Source organism: Hoplias malabaricus, chromosome 6 (assembly GCF_029633855.1).
Source record: "Hoplias malabaricus isolate fHopMal1 chromosome 6, fHopMal1.hap1, whole genome shotgun sequence".
Taxonomy (NCBI): domain Eukaryota; kingdom Metazoa; phylum Chordata; class Actinopteri; order Characiformes; family Erythrinidae; genus Hoplias; species Hoplias malabaricus.
Genome location: NC_089805.1, coordinates 52,785,565 through 52,803,310, shown reverse-complemented (window position 1 = coordinate 52,803,310; position 17,746 = coordinate 52,785,565). Strand labels below are relative to the sequence as shown.

Genomic DNA, 17,746 nt, shown 5'->3' with positions numbered 1-17,746 from the left:
GGACCGGGAATCTGGCCAAGTTTAACCAAGTCCTGGATCAGTTTGGAGAGAAGTTTCAGACCGACGGCACCTACACCCTCATCATCCGCCTCAGACACAACGTCATCAAGACAGGTGGAGCCTCACTGCCCCCTCCCCCCGAGCCCCAACACCCCTCAGCATGCCCCTTCAGCCCCGGAGAACTGTCGGCTGTGTGTGGGACTGAGGCAGTGTCTCCTCTCTGAGTGCCCCGTCACAGCAGGGATTTAATTTATTAACACCCTCTGTGTTTGGTACTAGAATCCCCCTCTTCTCTGGAGGGTTATAGAGGACCCCATAAATAAATACAATAAAAATAAAGGAAAAGGATGACACCTCCAGCTCAGATATGGGTTAATTTAGTCCAAAAGGAAGAGGAATACATGCTTTTCAAATTTACACCATGAATATGGAAATGTTAAAGAGGATCTTCTGCGTTAAAACATTAATTTTCTTATTGTGGTATAATTCTTTATTTTAAATAACACACATTAAATCTACATTGTTTGATGTTGTGATGGTGAGAGACACGGTGTTGTTCTTGCTGTGTGCAGGAGTGCGGATGATCAGTTTGTCCTATTCCCGTATTTCTCTGGCCGACATCGCTCATAAACTGCAGCTGGACAGTCCTGAGGATGCAGAGTTCATCGTCGCCAAGGTCTGTGTTTCATTTTAATATTACAGACAGACTGTAGTACACTGCAGGAAGCACAGGGGGCGCTCTGTAGTGTTCATATGATCCCTGCTGTCATTCTAACAGACTGTAATACAATACAGGAAGCACAGGGGGCGCTCTGTAGTGTTCATATGATCCCTGCTGTCATTCTAACAGACTGTAATACAATACAGGAAGCACAGGGGGCGCTCTGTAGTGTTCATATGATCCCTGCTGTCATTCTGACAGACTGTAATACACTGCAGGAAGCACAGGGGGCGCTCTGTAGTGTTCATAAGATCCCTGTTGTGAGTCTGCTAGTGTAGTACCTTACAGCAACTGTAGGTGGCACAGTAAACAAGCAGAATATCAGCAGATGCACACTTTACAATCCCATTCAAGGTGGCTCCCTACTCAGTATTTCCTACGTTACTCGCTATAGAGTGCACTGTTATGGGGAGGGTAGTGAATGTTTTCAGACATGACTTTGTGGGTTTTTAACCAAATGATGCAATGCATTGTGGGTATCTGCTCCTACTTTGGCTGTACACTACATTTCACGGTGGGATTGTTTGGGAGCACTGAGGTGTCCCCAACGTTTTCAGACACTACCACACGTGAGAAGCCAGAGAACAGTGCAGTACGTAGTGAACAGGCCCAGTGTGACACAGACACCGAGGCTGAGAGCCGTTCTGACGCTCAGTGAAGGAGTTGACCCCTCCCTGTGTCTCTGACCCCGCAGGCCATCCGCGACGGAGTGATCGAGGCCAGCATCAACCACGAGAAGGGTTACGTTCAGTCCAAGGAGACGATGGACATTTACGGGACGCGTGAGCCTCAGCTGGCCTTCCACCAGCGCATCTCCTTCTGCCTGGACATCCACAACATGTCCGTCAAGGTACGACCGGCACGAGGGGGACAGAGACGGGACGTTCCCCTCACTAGAGAGAGAGAGAGAGAGACAGAGAGAGAGAGTGTGTGTGTGTGTGTGTGTGTGTGTGTGTGTGTGTGTGTGTGTGTGTGTGTGAGAGAGAGAGAGAGAGAGAGTGTGTGTGTGTGTGTGTGTGTGTGTGTGTGTGTGTGTGTGTGAGAGAGAGAGAGAGAGAGAGAGAGAGAGAGAGAGAACGAACTGCTGTTTGGAGTGAAGGAGTGTACTACTGCAGTAGGGGGGAACCCCACAGGGACTGTGGACTGGGCTGAACTCTGGGTTATGTTCGGCCGTCTAATTACAACAGAGCTGTTTACTGCAGGGATCAGACAGTCCAACACACACACACACCTCCTGCCTGTGTGATCTCTCCGGAGAGGAGAGCAGGGGTTTGTACAGAGGTTGTGGATGCTCCTGGTTATTGATGGTGTGTGTGTGTGTGTTCTCCTCACAGGCGATGAGGTTTCCACCCAAGGCCTACAATAAGGACCTGGAGTCTGCAGAGGTGAGCCTTTACTCCTCATTACTTTCTACATTTCTGTGTTTTTATAATCCACACATCTGTCCATTCCGCTCCCTGTCTCACACACAGCCTTCAGTAAACCCGGCCAGGGGGGGTTCTCTGTACAGAACAGAACCAGCAGAGCCCTGCAGTGGGCTCTGTCCTGAGAGGGAGAGCAAACACTGAACACGCCTCTCTCAGTCGCTGCTGGGTCCTTTCTCAGGCCTCACTCTGTGGTCATTGTACAGCGACTGTGTGTCGTATTAAAGTCACAGTCTCGTTGTCTTCAACAGAAAAGAACCTAAGACTGAAGCCGTGTGAAAAGTGAAGAGTTTATTTGGCGCTGCGTTGGTTCTGAGCTCCATCAGGAAAAAGCTGCAGAAGACTGTGATGGGTTTGTTCTGTTCTTGGGGACAGTACTGTGTCCTAAAGTCCGTGTGAGTGTGGGTTTAGACCAGTTACAGATGGAGGCAGTGTCAGAGTCGGGAACGGAGCGCAGTGACACTGTGAATGTGGTTTTAATACGACACACAGACACTGTACCCTCACTGAAGAGTGGCGAATGATTTAATATTGAATTACATTTATATACACACACACACACACTTTAAATCTGAGCTGTACATGTGATAATAAAGGAGATACGTTCTGTTTATTTCGAATAATGAAAACTAAAAGAGCTCATGGCCTGTAAAAACAAGTCTTTCCACTCCGTGTTGATTCAGTGTTCAGTAAAATCTCGTGTTCATTTCTAGTGTTTATTACGCTGCAGTTGTGTCCTGTAAAGAGCAGAGGGATGAGAGTTATCTCCGTCCTGAACCGTCCCCGCTGATGCCACCCTCTGTAAGGACTGTGTAAGCCCCGCCCCCATGGTCTCAGGGCTGGAGCACACAAGGCCTGTGTGGTTTCTCTTACTTTAAACGATTTAAAGCCCAGAGCGTGTTTTGTTTGCTGTAAGTTAGTGTTAGTGCCACACAGTGGCGCTGTTGTGGTTCGTCTGATACAGGCACAGTGTAACCAGCAGAGCACCGTTCCCTGCTGCTTCTGTGTAGTTGAGAGGGTGGGGCCTAGTCCCCTCCTTAACCAGTCAGAGCTCAGGAAAACGTAGCCCACGTGACTCCAGACTAAAGCCCAGAACACACTGTGAGCACTAACCAGAGTCGTCAGCATCGCTGGAGACCACCACAGTCTGCGCAGTCACCGTGACCTTTCACACCCACCCTGTCCAAGTAAAAAACACGTATCTCCACACCGAGCCTTTACTGGAGGAGTGAGTGAGTGGAGCCCTGCCAGCGGGGGGCGCTGTGTGTGAGCTGTTAGGAGTGAAGGTGCTGGGCAGAAGTGAAAGTGCTGAGTGGGCTGTAGTGGAGCGTCCGGCTCAGACCGCCATGACTCAGCCACAGGACGTGCAGAGGGTGAGGTAACAGCGTGGAAAATAAAAACACCACGGCAGACGGAGCGGGTCCGGGACGCCTCCTTACATCGCTCTTTACATCACTCCTTACATCACTCCTTACATCACCCTGTGAGGCAGCAGCACTCCAGAACCGCTCGGGTTTCCACACATTACCCCACAGCCTGACTCAGCCCTGTACATCCCTCACCGGTCCGGTCACAGCGCTGCTGTGAGGATCCGGTGGCATTCAGTCAGCCGCCCTGTGTTTCCCCTCGGTGCGGTGTGGCCGAGCTGACGCAATCAGACCGATCCGATTACAGCACGAGAATACACAATAATACACCGAAGAATCACAAACATGAGCGGTAGAAACACAGAGAGAGAGCAGAGAATTTAACACCAATTAAAAACTGGAGCTACAGGTTCTTAGAAAGAACAAAGAACAAGAAGGAAACGAAAAGAAGATCAGAGTTAATTAAAAAGACTGAAATCATAATAGAACTATCAGGTCTAACACACAGTAAAAACTGAGTAAACAAATAAACAAAGGAATAAGTGCTGAAATAAAACAGTGAAGAGTCGAAGTGGAGCGGAGGCGGTCAGTGATTAAGACTTTTAATTAAACACCGAGTGTAGTGTTCACTGGGGTCAGTCCCAGATCTCAGCTTAATGAGCTGTTTCAATCATTTCAAACAATAATAATAATTAATAATAATTAATAATCCGAGGTGCTGCAGCTCCTGTAAGAGGCTGTTAAACTCTAAAGAGAAATGAAGAACACGTCATTACTGTAGCTCTTTGTGCTGAAGTGCACTTTGTTGAACAGCTGAGAGCAGGAGGAGTTGTAATCTGAGATTCTGAGGAACGTCACACTGCGTCAGTTGCTGCAGGAGGTCGATGTTAAACTGAGACCTGTTTATTTTTCTGTCACAAGGCTGAGGTTCTTTTACATATTTCACTAATGTCCAATGAGGTAAACCCTGACTGATGGACTACTCAAGCTTTTGGGGAAATGCTGGTGCATCATGGGAAATGTGGTTCTGCAGCAATCCAGGATAAAGCTGACGTTCTCTCTCCGGGAGTTTGTCACGGCTCTAAACCAGCTGCGGGGGTTTAGATCAGGATTGTCATTGGGCGCGGTGAGTGTAGGCTCATGTGCAGCTGCTCCACAGTTCCCTGTTCACTTCCTGTCTTAGAGACTACACACACTGAGAGCAGCTGAAGGGTGGCATTATAGACGGGGGTACACACACACACACAACAGGAAAGTTCATGTTGCTAAACCCCACCTTAAAGCCGGTTGTCTCCCACCGTGTGTGTGTGTGTGTGTGTGTGTGTGTGTGTTTGTGTGTGTGTGACAGGAGCGGAGAGAGCGAGAGCAGCAGGACCTGGAGTTCGCTAAAGAGATGGCGGAGGACGATGACGACAGTTTCCCATAATCCCCTGCAGCGAAGAACCCCGAGCCCCTGTTCATTCTTCTTTTTCCCCTCCCTCTCTCTCTCCCTCTCTCTCTCCCTCTCTCTTTCCCCCTCTGTTTTTCCCCGTCCTCTTTAAAGGAACGCCCTGCCGAGGCCAGTTCACTCAGCTCAGTGAGAGACATGCCGGAGAAATGCAGACCCCCCCCGGGCTACAGACATGTCCTCACAGAGATATCACTTCTCACCATCAACCGCTACTCTCCGTCACACCCTGCGTTAGCAACACAGTGTCTCTCCGTCGGTATTCACCGTGACCCTGCGAGAAATTACAGGCCCTTCACTGGAAAACAGTGTCAGATGAAAACAGGAAGTGCCACAGGATTAAGACGACTGCAGACGCTCCTCTGCCTGTGGTCTACATTCAATATATTATCAGTTTCATTTGTGGTTATATATCTCTCTCAGCTGCAGAGTGTGTCTCTCTGTGTCTCTGTGTGTGTGTGCGTGTGTGTGCCTGTGCGTGCGTGTGTGCGTGCGTGTGTGTGTGCGCGTGTGTGAGAAAGTGTAACAGAGCTCACATAAATGACATTAATAAACACAGCTGACCATTCCTAATTTCCCCAAACAATTCACTTCCAGAGAAACGGTGGTGTGAGCCCAAACCTGAGTCACTCTCACACTCGCACTACCTCCCAAACTGGACTCTATCTGATAGAAACTGATTTAAACTGAGGAACCTAATGTAAAACGTGTGTTGAACAAGTGGACACTGCAGTGAACTGATGTAAAACGTGTGTTAAACTGAAGTGAATCTGCTCTAAACCTGGTGTGAACTGCAATGAACTGATGTTAATCTGGTGTTAGAGAAAACTGGTCTGAACCGATGTTAAACTGGTGTGAATCTGCTATGAGCAGCTTTCTTTAGTTTAACACCAGATCACCACCAGTTAAACCGGGGCTAGTCTGCTGTAACCAACAGTGAACTAATGTTAATCTGCTGTTAAAGAAACTGGTCTAATCTGATGTTAATCCGGTGTAAACGGCAGTCACCTAATGTTAAACTAAAGTAATCTAGAATAAAGCGGTGTTAATCCGGTGTGAACTGGCTGAAGGCTGAGACTGTACAGTGGGGGACTCTTCGGTTTCCTGTGGTTTGTTTTGAATGAGTGTATAATTAAAGTTCCTTTTCTATGAATAACTCCTGTGTAACGTTGTGGGTCTTTAGAGGTGAAGGAACCTCACTCACTCGTGTTTAACAACATGCTCTGTTCTGGGCCACTGTCCAGTGCCTCATCCTCAGCACTGTGTTCTTTTATAACACCTTTAACTGCAGTAAGCCTCTGGGATGGTTTACTCCACATACTGGAACATAGCTGTGAGAATCTGATGGAGTATAGCATCATAATCTGGCTCAGAAACTTCATGCTGTTCTGATTATCTCTCTCACACACACACACACACACACACCTTCAACTTATTCTTAAATACCACATTAAAACTAGACTCTACTCTCCAACTCTACAGTGACACAGCAGTGCTTTTAAGGTTTTTAAACCCTGTGTCCACTCTGTGAGACACTCCTCCCTCGTTGGTCCACCTTGTAGATGTAAAGTCAGAGACAGTAGCTCATCTGTCGCTGCACAGTGTGTGTCGCTCATCCTCTAGTCCTTCATCAGTGACACAGGACACCACCCATAGAATGTCGTCAGTGTCCACAGCAGGGGTCACCTGCATATGTAAGAAGGTACTGTTAATGTGGAGATGTACCCTGAAGTTAAAGAAAGACACGCTGCCATCGAGGTGACGTCTTCTTCGAGAAGTCCATGGTTGTTTCAGCAGGACGATGCCAGGCCTCATTCTGTGTGTGCTTCAACAGCGTTTCTCCGTAGACACACCTAGACAGTGCGTGAGTGTGAGCTGCCGGCGTCCAGATCTGTCTCCTAAGGTCATTATTGTTATAAATGACATTCGTATAGGGCTCCTCAGTGACTGAAAAGTTCTTACAAAATGCACTGCGTTCAGCAACAAATCAAACAAACGTTGAAAGAAAAAGTGCATGAATAAGAAAAGGAAATGAGGTTGTTTAGAGTTACAGTAGATTTGGACTAGAAGAGCGAGGACAGGACGTGGGACAGAAGAGAGTTCCAGGGACTGGGGGCCGCTCGATCACTACAGCTGTGGAGGTTTGCAGAATGGTGAAGAAGACGTTCTGAGAGTGCACTGATGTTTACAGAGCTACAGGTCGGACAGGTTAGACAGGTTGTAAGATTTTTAAAGCTCTGTATTGGTGCAGAAGGATTTGGGCGTGAATGCGGTATTTTGCAGGGAGCCGGGGGAGATTCTGGAGAGCCGCTCATGTGTGAGGGCCCGAGTGAGGAGACGAGCAGCAGGTTTCAGACCCCTCTGCTTTCTGCTTTCTGGAGCGATGAGGAGCCTAGAAGAGGCCAGAGAAGCGCGCCGCAGCAGAGCTGATCTAAGGTTCAGAGTCCTGCAGAGCTGGGAAAAAGGAGTTTTGACAGAGGAGATGAAATGTGAAACGTGTTAAAATGACTCCCAGGAGACGGAGACGGGGCAGCATCATCGAGTGAAGGGGTAAGGGATCTAGGGCCAGTGATGATTAGTTCGGTAATGTCTCTGTTTAATATCAGTGTCTGAAAGAGGAGGGTCCATATCTGAATTACTCTGAAGATCTGTGTACGTTTGGCATAAAAAGTGCAGTATGGTCAGACCATATAAGGAATAACAAAGGGTGACGGTGGAGGGAGAGGAACGATGCCCACAGAGAGTAGTTTACAAAGTGGTGAAACGGTGTGGCGCAGGTCTGACAGCTCCCTCAGCACTGACCGGTGTGAGCGTACCCACAGAGAGGGAGGAAATAAGTGGCGTCCTGAAGAGGAGAATCAGACGACGGTGACCACGGACTGTGGAGCAGCTGAAGTCTGGTCTCGAGAGAGAACTCAGCTCTCAAACCTGCAGCGCTGAGTCTCCTCAGTCTGCACTGACCCAGGGGGAGGGGGAGGTTCAGTCGACTCCTTGCTCAAACGCGGCAGGGAAGACACACACTGCTGGGAAAGTTTAAGGAAACAGAGTTAAAGACAGAGTCAGCTTCCAGTATCCTGGACACATTGTGAAATAATGGTCCTCAGGTGATGTGTACACACCTGAGGAAAGGTGTGTGTGTGTGTGTGTGAGTAAGAGAAAGTGAAGTCATGCACGCTGTAAAGAGGGTTTTCTGCGGTTAAAGCTGAAGTGAAATCCCAGATTTAGCAACGTTCCTGAAGTCTGACGCTGCAGAGGGAGGAAGTAGACATAATATTATTATGACGTGTGTGTGTGTGTGTGTGTGTGTGTGTGTGTGTTTTCAGCAAAAGCAATGTCCTGTCAAAGCACATCCTCACCTCTGGGCATTAGATCAAATATCTCTCACTGTAAAAGATTAAAGTGTCCATCAGTGTTTCTCTAAACATTCTTTACTTCTTTAAAACTAATCTATCAGCATCCTGTTTAAACACAGATCAGCCACAAGATTAAAACCCCTCACAGCTGAAGGGAGTGGCGTGGGGATCCCGGGCCACACTGTGCTGGTTATAATGTTGTGGTCAGAGCGTCTCCAGGAGTGTAGTTCCTGTGTGGGACTGGAGGAGAGGTTAGATGTTTGGTTTGATGTGGGGTAAACCCCTCTTGATGCACTGAGTGCTGTGAGCTGGAGTAATCCCACTCACTGTCACAAGGGAAATTTCCCTGATTCCTCAATTCTGTTTCCTGTCTCTAACAGGGCATTAAATACAGCCCTGACCTACATCTGCAGCATTGAGGAACACTGAGGGACACTGAGGAACACTGAGGAACACAGAGGGACACTGAGAAACACTGAGGAACACTGAGGGACACTGAGAAACACTGAGGAACACTGAGGAACACTGAGGGACACTGAGAAACACTGAGGAACACTGAGGGACACTGAGAAACACTGAGGAACACTGAGGAACACTGAGGGACACTGAGGAACACTGAGGGACACTGAGGGACACTGAGGAACACTGAGGAACACTGAGGGACACTGAGAAACACTGAGGAACACTGAGGGACACTGAGGAACACTGAGGGACACTGAGGAACACTGAGGGACACTGAGGAACACTGAGGAACACAGAGGGACACTGAGAAACACTGAGGAACACAGAGGGACACTGAGGGACACTGAGAAACACTGAGGAACACTGAGGGACACTGAGGAACACTGAGGAACACAGAGGGACACTGAGGAACACTGAGGAACACAGAGGGACACTGAGGAACACTGAGGAACACAGAGGGACACTGAGGAATACTGAGAAACACTGAGAAACACTGAGGAACACTGAGAAACACTGGGGGACACTGAGGAACATTGAGGAACACTGAGAAACACTGAGAAACACTGCTGAACCCCAAAGACTCAGTAACTGCAGAGGAACATGATGAACCAACTCTACAGTAAGTCTCCTCCAATTCTGTTTGTATTTTGCTGCAGGTGTAGCCTCTTTCACAAGTGTGTGAGAGTGTGAGAGTGTGAGTGTGAGTGTGAGTTTGTGAGTGACTGGGTGAGTGTGTGAGAGACTGGGTGAGTGTGTGAGAGACTGGGTGAGTGTGTGAATGACTGGGTGAGTGTGTGAGAGACTGGGTGAGTGTGTGTGAGACTGGGTGAGTGTGTGTGAGACTGGGTGAGTGTGTGAGTGACTGGGTGAGTGTGTGAGTGACTGGGTGAGTGTGTGAGAGACTGGGTGAGTGTGTGAGAGACTGGGTGAGTGTGTGAGAGACTGGGTGAGTGTGTGAGTGAATGTGTGAGTGACTGGGTGAGTGTGTGAGTGACTGGGTGAGTGTGTGAGAGACTGGGTGAGTGTGTGAGTGACTGGGAGAGTGTGTGAGAGACTGGGTGAGTGTGTGAGAGACTGGGTGAGTGTGTGAGAGACTGGGTGAGTGTGTGAGTGAATGTGTGAGTGACTGGGTGAGTGTGTGAGTGACTGGGTGAGTGTGTGAGAGACTGGGTGAGTGTGTGAGAGACTGGGTGAGTGTGTGAGTGAATGTGTGAGTGACTGGGTGAGTGTGTGAGTGACTGGGTGAGTGTGTGAGAGACTGGGTGAGTGTGTGAGTGACTGGGTGAGTGTGTGAGAGACTGGGTGAGTGTGTGTGAGACTGGGTGAGTGTGTGTGAGACTGGGTGAGTGTGTGAGTGACTGGGTGAGTGTGTGAGAGACTGGGTGAGTGTGTGAGTGACTGGGTGAGTGTGCGAGTGACTGGGTGAGTGTGTGAGAGACTGGGTGAGTGTGTGAGAGACTGGGTGAGTGTGTGAGTGACTGGGAAAGTGTGTGAGAGACTGGGTGAGTGTGTGAGAGACTGGGTGAGTGTGTGTGAGACTGGGTGAGTGTGTGAGTGACTGGGTGAGTGTGTGAGTGACTGGGTGAGTGTGTGAGAGACTGGGTGAGTGTGTGAGTGACTGGGTGAGTGTGTGAGAGACTGGGTGAGTGTGTGAGAGACTGGGTGAGTGTGTGAGTGACTGGGTGAGTGTGTGAGTGACTGGGTGAGTGTGTGAGTGACTGGGTGAGTGTGTGAGAGACTGGGTGAGTGTGTGAGAGACTGGGTGAGTGTGTGAGTGAATGTGTGAGTGACTGGGTGAGTGTGTGAGTGACTGGGTGAGTGTGTGAGAGACTGGGTGAGTGTGTGAGTGACTGGGAGAGTGTGTGAGAGACTGGGTGAGTGTGTGAGTGACTGGGTGAGTGTGTGAGAGACTGGGTGAGTGTGTGAGTGACTGGGTGAGTGTGTGAGAGACTGGGTGAGTGTGTGTGAGACTGGGTGAGTGTGTGTGAGACTGGGTGAGTGTGTGAGTGACTGGGTGAGTGTGTGAGTGACTGGGAAAGTGTGTGAGAGACTGGGTGAGTGTGTGAGAGACTGGGTGAGTGTGTGAGAGACTGGGTGAGTGTGTGTGAGACTGGGTGAGTGTGTGTGAGACTGGGTGAGTGTGTGAGTGACTGGGTGAGTGTGTGAGTGACTGGGTGAGTGTGTGAGTGACTGGGTGAGTGTGTGAGAGACTGGGTGAGTGTGTGAGAGACTGGGTGAGTGTGTGAGAGACTGGGTGAGTGTGTGTGTGACTGGGTGAGTGTGTGAGTGACTGGTTGAGTGTGTGAGTGACTGGTTGAGTGTGTGAGTGACTGGTTGAGTGTGTGAGGGACTGGAATGGAACCACAGTAGAGAGAGCCAGTCAGCAGTAAATCCTGCAGAGTCATGGTTTCCTGCTTCATTAAAATTTAAATAAGCACAGAACCCTCACCTTTAGTAATAATTATGTGTGTGTGTGTGTGTGTGTGTGTGTGCGTCCTCCACAGATGTGTTTCTTCTGTGTTGTCTTCTGGCCGTCTCTCTCTCGGCTCCGGTTCCGTTTACCCCTGAGGTCTCTCAGCACCTGGAGCACGGCAAGAGTTTAACCAATAAACTGCTGAGTGAAATTCCCACAGTGCACCTGTCCTGCGTCAACAACCAGGTGAGACACAGCTACAGACACTTCTCCTTCTCACAGGTGTTCAGATGCACTGCTTCAGGAGTCCATGTGTTCAGGTGTTCGGGAGTCCAGGTGTTCAGAAGCCCAGGTGTTTAGTTGTTTATGAGTCCAAGTGTTTAGTAGTTTAGGTGCACAGGTGTTCAGACATCCAAGTGTTCGGGTGTTCAAGTGCCCAGGAGTCCAGTTATCCAGCTGTTCAGGAGTCTGGGTTTTCAGGTGTTCAGGAGTCCAGTTGTCCAGGTGTTCAGGAGTCCAGTTATCCATGTGTTCAGGAGTCCAGTTATTCAAGTGTTCAGGAGTCCAGTTATCCAGGTGTCCAAGAGTCCGGTTGTCCAGGTGTTCAGGAGTCCATTTATCCAGGTGTCCAGGAGTCCAGTTACCCAGGTGTTCAGGAGTCCAATTATCCAGGTGTCCAGTTGTCCAGGTGTTCAGGAGTCCAGTTATCCAGGTGTTCAGGAGTCCGGTTATCCAGGTGTCCAGGAGTCCGGTTGTCCAGGTGTTCAGGAGTCCATTTATCCAGGTGTCCAGGAGTCCAGTTACGCAGGTGTTCAGGAGTCCAATTATCCAGGTGTCCAGTTGTCCAGGTGTTCAGGAGTCCAGTTATCCAGGTGTTCAGGAGTCCGGTTATCCAGGTGTCCAGGAGTCCGGTTGTCCAGGTGTTCAGGAGTCCATTTATCCAGTTGTCCAGGTGTTCAGGAGTCCAGTTATCCAGGTGTCCAGGAGTCCGGTTGTCCAGGTGTTCAGGAGTCCATTTATCCAGGTGTCCAGGAGTCCAGTTACCCAGGTGTCCAGGAGTCCAGTTACCCAGGTGTTCAGGAGTCCAATTATCCAGGTGTCCAGTTGTCCAGGTGTTCAGGAGTCCAGTTATCCAGGTGTTCAGGAGTCCGGTTATCCAGGTGTCCAGGAGTCTGGTTGTCCAGGTGTTCAGGAGTCCAATTATCCAGTTGTCCAGGTGTTCAGGAGTCCAGTTATCCAGGTGTCCAGGAGTCCGGTTGTCCAGGTGTTCAGGAGTCCATTTATCCAGGTGTCCAGGTGTCCAGGAGTCCAGTTACCCAGGTGTTCAGGAGTCCAATTATCCAGGTGTCCAGTTGTCCGGGTCTCCAGGAGTCCAGTTGTCCAGGTGTTCAGGAGTCCATTTATCCAGGTGTCCAGTTATCCAGGTGTCCCAGAGTCCAGTTGTCAAGGTGTCCAGGAGTTCAGTTATCCAGGTGTCCAGGAGTTCAATTATCCAAGTGTCCAGGAGTTCAGTTATCCAGGTGTCTAGGAGTCCAGTTATCCAGGTGTCCAGTTATGCAGGTGTCCAGGAGTTCAGTTATCCAGGTGTCCAAGAGTTCAGTTATCCAGGTGTTCAGGAGACCCGTTTAATCGGGTGTCCAGGAGTCCAGAAGTCCAGTTATCCAGGTGCCCAAGAGTTCAGTTATCTAGGTGTCCAGGTGTTCAGGAGTCCAGTTGTTTAGGTGTCCAGTTATGCAGGAGTCCAGTTATCCAGTTATCCAGGTGTTCAGGAGTTCAGTTATCCAGGTGTGCACAGGGACAGGGGGACGGGGGGACAGGACATTTCTGGAAGACTGGGGCAGAGTTAAGTGGAGAGACTCTAGGTCCATGAACCTCAACCATCAATCAATCAATCAATCAATCAGTTCAGATCAGACACCGGAAAACCCCAGTTTTATTCCTCTTTGTTTTATTAGAACTTTAAATGGTTTTTATTCTTCATTTGTTCTTTCTTGCGCTACTTTAATTGTTACACGGTTTACGTTTTAATTTAAAGGACTTCTGTAAAGCACTTTGAGCCACGTTTGTTTGAAGAGTGTTCAGCTGAAGACCCTGAGCACTGAGTGTTGTTACTAATGTTTGTGCCACTGAAGGCACCTGTAAAGGTCCAGCAGCGTGTTACGGTCCGGGTCAGGGGTTCTCTGAGAGAGCAGTGGGCGGACGCTGGGCTCCTCTCGGTCTCAGGGGAAAGGGAGTGGTGAGGGTTTAATAAATGAGTGATGAAGGTGAAGTAACTCTGTTTCCTGTTTGTTTCTGGTGTGTGTGTGGTTTAGGCCCTGAGTCTGGACCCCTCTGGAGAAGTGAAGAACCTGGCGTATATCACAGCGCAGTTGTCCATCCCCCCGGCCCCGCAGCTCGTCCCCATCTCTGAGTCTGTGGTAAGACTGAGCTCTGTGGGCTCTGGTGGTGTCCTCACGGGGGGAGGTGTGTGTGTTCACTGCTGACGTGTGTGTGTGTGTGTGTGTATGTAGGAGACGAGTCTGAGCCGGATCTCTGAGGGTCTGCAGCTGCACCAGGGCCTCCTTCAGGAGCTGAGAGAGAAGCTGAAATGTTCTGAGACGCTGAGCTCTCTCCTGGCAGACATCAGGGACCTGTCGTCTCAGGTCAGCAAGGTCAGAGCCGTCCACATTCACCTCACCACAGCCTCGTCCACCTTTATTACACCTTCGAACCCCGCCCCTCTCCGTTAGCTCATATAACAGAACTGCGCAGTCAGGCTGCGCTCACGGTCGGATCAGATGTTAGTGTCTGTCATATATGTGCTCCTCGATCTGATCCGTATCTGATTCATGGGTGACCCGAGTGTGAGCGGTCAGATCAGGTTTCTGTGACCTACACTGTGCACTACGGAGGGTGTAGGGAGACATTTGAGTAAAAGTAAAAGTAAAAGCCGAGCTGCGTTTTTCTCCTCGCCGCTGTTTTTTCACATTTAACACGAAGCGTCGTCTCAGAAACGTGACGCTTGTGTTGTTGGTGAAGAAGGAGACGTGTGTAAACCCCTCAGTGTGGATTCATTCACATTACAAACAGACACAATATATCAACATGGATGAGCAAGGCTTGTAGTGCTCTCCTCCGAGCGTGCTGAGCTCCAGCTGAGTGTAAAGATGTGCTGCCTTCACCCTCCCAGCTGCAGCGCTGTGTGAAAGGCACATAACTGTATTAATGATAGAAATATAATGTGTTGATATTATTGCTGAGGCAGGCCACAGAGGTTTTAACTCTTTATCTGACCCTCTGTGTGTGTGTGTGTGTGTGTTTTCAGATCCAGCAGCTGGCCGGGTTCCCCTCGTCTGAAACACCGAGCTCCTCGTCCTCTCTGTCCTCTCGACTGACCGGAGACTACGAGGTGCAGGTCGCCACTCACCGCGTCTTGCAGCAGCTGCGGAGTTTCGGACAGGACGCTTTCAGAGTTTTACGACATATACACACACAGGGTGCACGCAAACACTGATCCCCTCACGCACAACACACACACACACACACACACACACACACACACGCACACACACAGTGCCTTAGAGACTTTAAACTGAACGCACACTGCTCCTTATATGGCCTTCCAACCACGTACACTGCTCCTTATAAGGCCATGACCCAGACTACAGGCCTCCAGTTTGCACTGCCATTTTCATAACTCCGGCTGGTGCCCGCTTGCTTTTGTTTATTGTTATTTTTGCATATTTAATGAAACCTAATGACCTTTTTGAGTATTTGTTACTAAGCTCCGCCCCTTTGGTCACTCCAGTCACCCACGCTCCCTCTGACAAGCGTTCAGACACAGACTGTCATCAGAGCTGAATTACATAGTGTTATCTCTTTATACTGCGATATACAGCTTTCTGAAAGAGATCATTCATTACTGTGCCACTCTGAGTCTGTTAAGGTTTTTATGCAGTAAACTGAAGCAGACTTAATGAGGTAATGAGGTAAACTCTGTTAGCCACTGGGAGGCGACGGTTAGTTCACCGTGTGCTGTTTGCATTGTTTAAAAACAACTTTAATCTTTAATCTTTGTCTTTAGAGAAGTGTTTAAACAGTGTGTATTTGTCCAGAGTGAAGCTCTTTTTAAGCACAGTGTGTCACTGCAGGAAGCTTGTCAGAGGAGTGGTCTAGGGACTGTCACTTTACTGTGATTGGATGAGTAGATATATGAGGCGGGGCTTAGATACGGCTCATCACTTCTATTAGAATATGTACGTTTCATAAAAACCGAACACTTTAGTAGTTACTGAGTAACAGCGGAAGAATAATAATGTCAGGGTTCGAGGGGTTCACCGCGATTTACAGCAGGGTTTTAATGTGCCTTTCTCCTTCTGTGGAAATAATCAGAACAGAGACTGGTACTTCTATTTATATTTGTGTTTTTATAGATATTTATATTTATACAGAATGATGTTACATCGTATACAATGCATTTCTGTAAATTACCCAAGGTCCGATTATTTATTTATTTATTTATTTATTTGCTTAAATATTTATTTATTTATTCATTCATTCATTCCTCGGTACGTTCAGCAGCTTGAATGCAGAAAGAGATGGAGGTTAAAAGTCAAGAGCGAGAGTTTAAAAGCTGTGTGTTGAGCAACATGTAAAAGAGGATCAGAAACTAGAGAATCACTTTTTCTGTGGTCAGTGAACGAGTGGAGCACAAACAGAAGAGTTTACTGACACACAAAGACAAGAAAACGTGTGTGTGTGTGTGTGTGTGTGTGTGTGTGGAGTGTAATTCAGGTGTTACACTGGAATAAGGTTTTGTTTTCAGATGAATATTCTGTACTATGTCTGAATGTTCTTAAATAAAATACAATCAAACATTCACAGAGAGTGGAGCTGTGTAACTTTTCAGATTGAATTCCACACATTTTTAACATATTCTTTATATTTATAAAAGCAGTCAGTGGTTTTCTCCCTGATTCTTCTTCACATCATGCAGCAGATGTTACACTGACCCCTAGTGGCTCTGATTTTAAACAAACCTGCTTTAGATAGTGCCATCCCCGTGTTGGGGACCCGCTCTGTGGAGTATAAACTAGTTCATTCTGTCAGAAACCAGAGTGCAGTCTGATTCTGCAGCTCGTGTGAGTTCTACTTTGTAGAAAAACTGTAGCAATTAAAAGAATCACTTTCATAAACATTGTTTCTATTTTTTGATGGTAAAATACCTACTCCTTTAATGGGTGAGATGTAAATCCAGTGACAGAAGATGTTCTGGATCTAGAAACACATCCAGAATCACAGCAGAAAGTGTGGACAGTAGACAGTGGGGGACAGTGGACAGTGGAGGTGAATGGAACCAGACGTCTTCCTCTAAAAGCCCCTCACAGAAAGTGAGGACAGTAGACGGTGGGGGACAGTGGACAGTAGACGGTGGGGGACAGGGGACAGTAGACGGTGGGGGACAGTGAACAGTGGACGGTGGGGGACAGGGGACAGTAGACGGTGGGGGACAGGGGACAGTAGACGGTGGGGGACAGTGAACAGTAGACGGTGGGGGACAGGGTCAGTAGACGGTGGGGGACAGTGGACAGTAGACGGTGAGGGACAGGGTCAGTAGACGGTGAGGGACAGGGTCAGTAGACGGTGGGGGACAGTGGACAGTAGATGGTGGGGGACAGGGGACAGTAGACGGTGGGGGACAGTGAACAGTAGACGGTGAGGGACAGGGTCAGTAGACAGTGGGGGACAGTGGACAGTAGATGGTGGGGGACAGGGGACAGTAGACGGTGGGGGACAGTGAACAGTAGACGGTGGGGGACAGTGGACAGTAGACGGTGAGGGACAGCGTCAGTAGACAGTGGGGGACAGTGGACTGAGAGAGACAGACACTGTCTCACTGAGAGAGAGAGACACTGTCCTCCATCATCATCACTCCACAGAGACTCTGTAGATGGAGAAGTAATAAAATGACGTGGAGACGTCTGGTTCCATTCACCAACACTAGGTTTCAGTTTAAAGAGCAGGTGAAGATGATGAAGGAGCAAATTTAAACTTGGTTCATTTTAAAGGAGTAATATGGTTAAAAATAAAATGTACTTTCCGCCCAAACGCAATGGATCAGGTGAGACATGTTTGAGCTCTGATGTCGGTTATTAACTCAGTTTAGCACTGGAGCTACCAGGCTAATGTGTTTAACAAGTAATGAAAGCTTATGGAAACAACGTAGTGTTTAGAATTGAGCTAATAAATGCCCTGTGGTGTGCGCTAATGCTAGGGTGACCAGACGTCCCCTTTTACCCGGACATATCCTCTTTTTTAGACTTGGAAAAAGGAGACGTCCTCTTTTTCACCATCTCAGATCTGGTCACCCTAGCTAAAGCTGTTATACTGTACATCCCTAGGTCCTTTTTGAAACCATCTTTACCTCCTTTTTTCATTTTCTCTATATACTGCTGTATAAAATTAAGCATAATATTTCTGTTACTGTGCCTTTAAGACTGATATATGCAAATGAGCTGTCTTCTGGTTAGGCTGTAGTGGTCTGTTTACTTCCTTATCGACAGAAACATCACAATCGCTC

The 17,746-nt window shown here is 48.4% G+C and overlaps 2 protein-coding genes across 2 annotated transcripts in view; both read left to right on the top strand.

Moving 5' to 3' along the window:
* Window positions 1-6,107, top strand: part of psmd3 (proteasome 26S subunit, non-ATPase 3) — a 17,066-nt gene extending 10,959 nt beyond the window's left edge. Inside the window, exons 8-12 of the mRNA XM_066675140.1 lie at window positions 1-114; window positions 573-676; window positions 1,416-1,571; window positions 2,056-2,106; window positions 4,861-6,107. The exon at window positions 1-114 is cut by the window's left edge and continues 6 nt beyond it. Of these exons, the coding sequence (XP_066531237.1) occupies window positions 1-114; window positions 573-676; window positions 1,416-1,571; window positions 2,056-2,106; window positions 4,861-4,938 (503 nt within the window). The 3' untranslated portion in view covers window positions 4,939-6,107. The remainder of the gene's footprint in view (window positions 115-572; window positions 677-1,415; window positions 1,572-2,055; window positions 2,107-4,860) is intronic.
* Window positions 6,108-9,258: 3,151 nt separating this feature from the next.
* csf3b (colony stimulating factor 3 (granulocyte) b) lies at window positions 9,259-14,680 on the top strand. Its single transcript, XM_066675555.1, has 5 exons — window positions 9,259-9,393; window positions 11,279-11,433; window positions 13,500-13,604; window positions 13,698-13,838; window positions 14,492-14,680. Exons 1-5 carry the CDS (start codon window positions 9,375-9,377, stop codon window positions 14,678-14,680), a joined length of 609 nt encoding a protein of 202 aa, XP_066531652.1. The 5' UTR covers window positions 9,259-9,374.
* The last annotated feature ends 3,066 nt before the right edge of the window (window positions 14,681-17,746 follow it).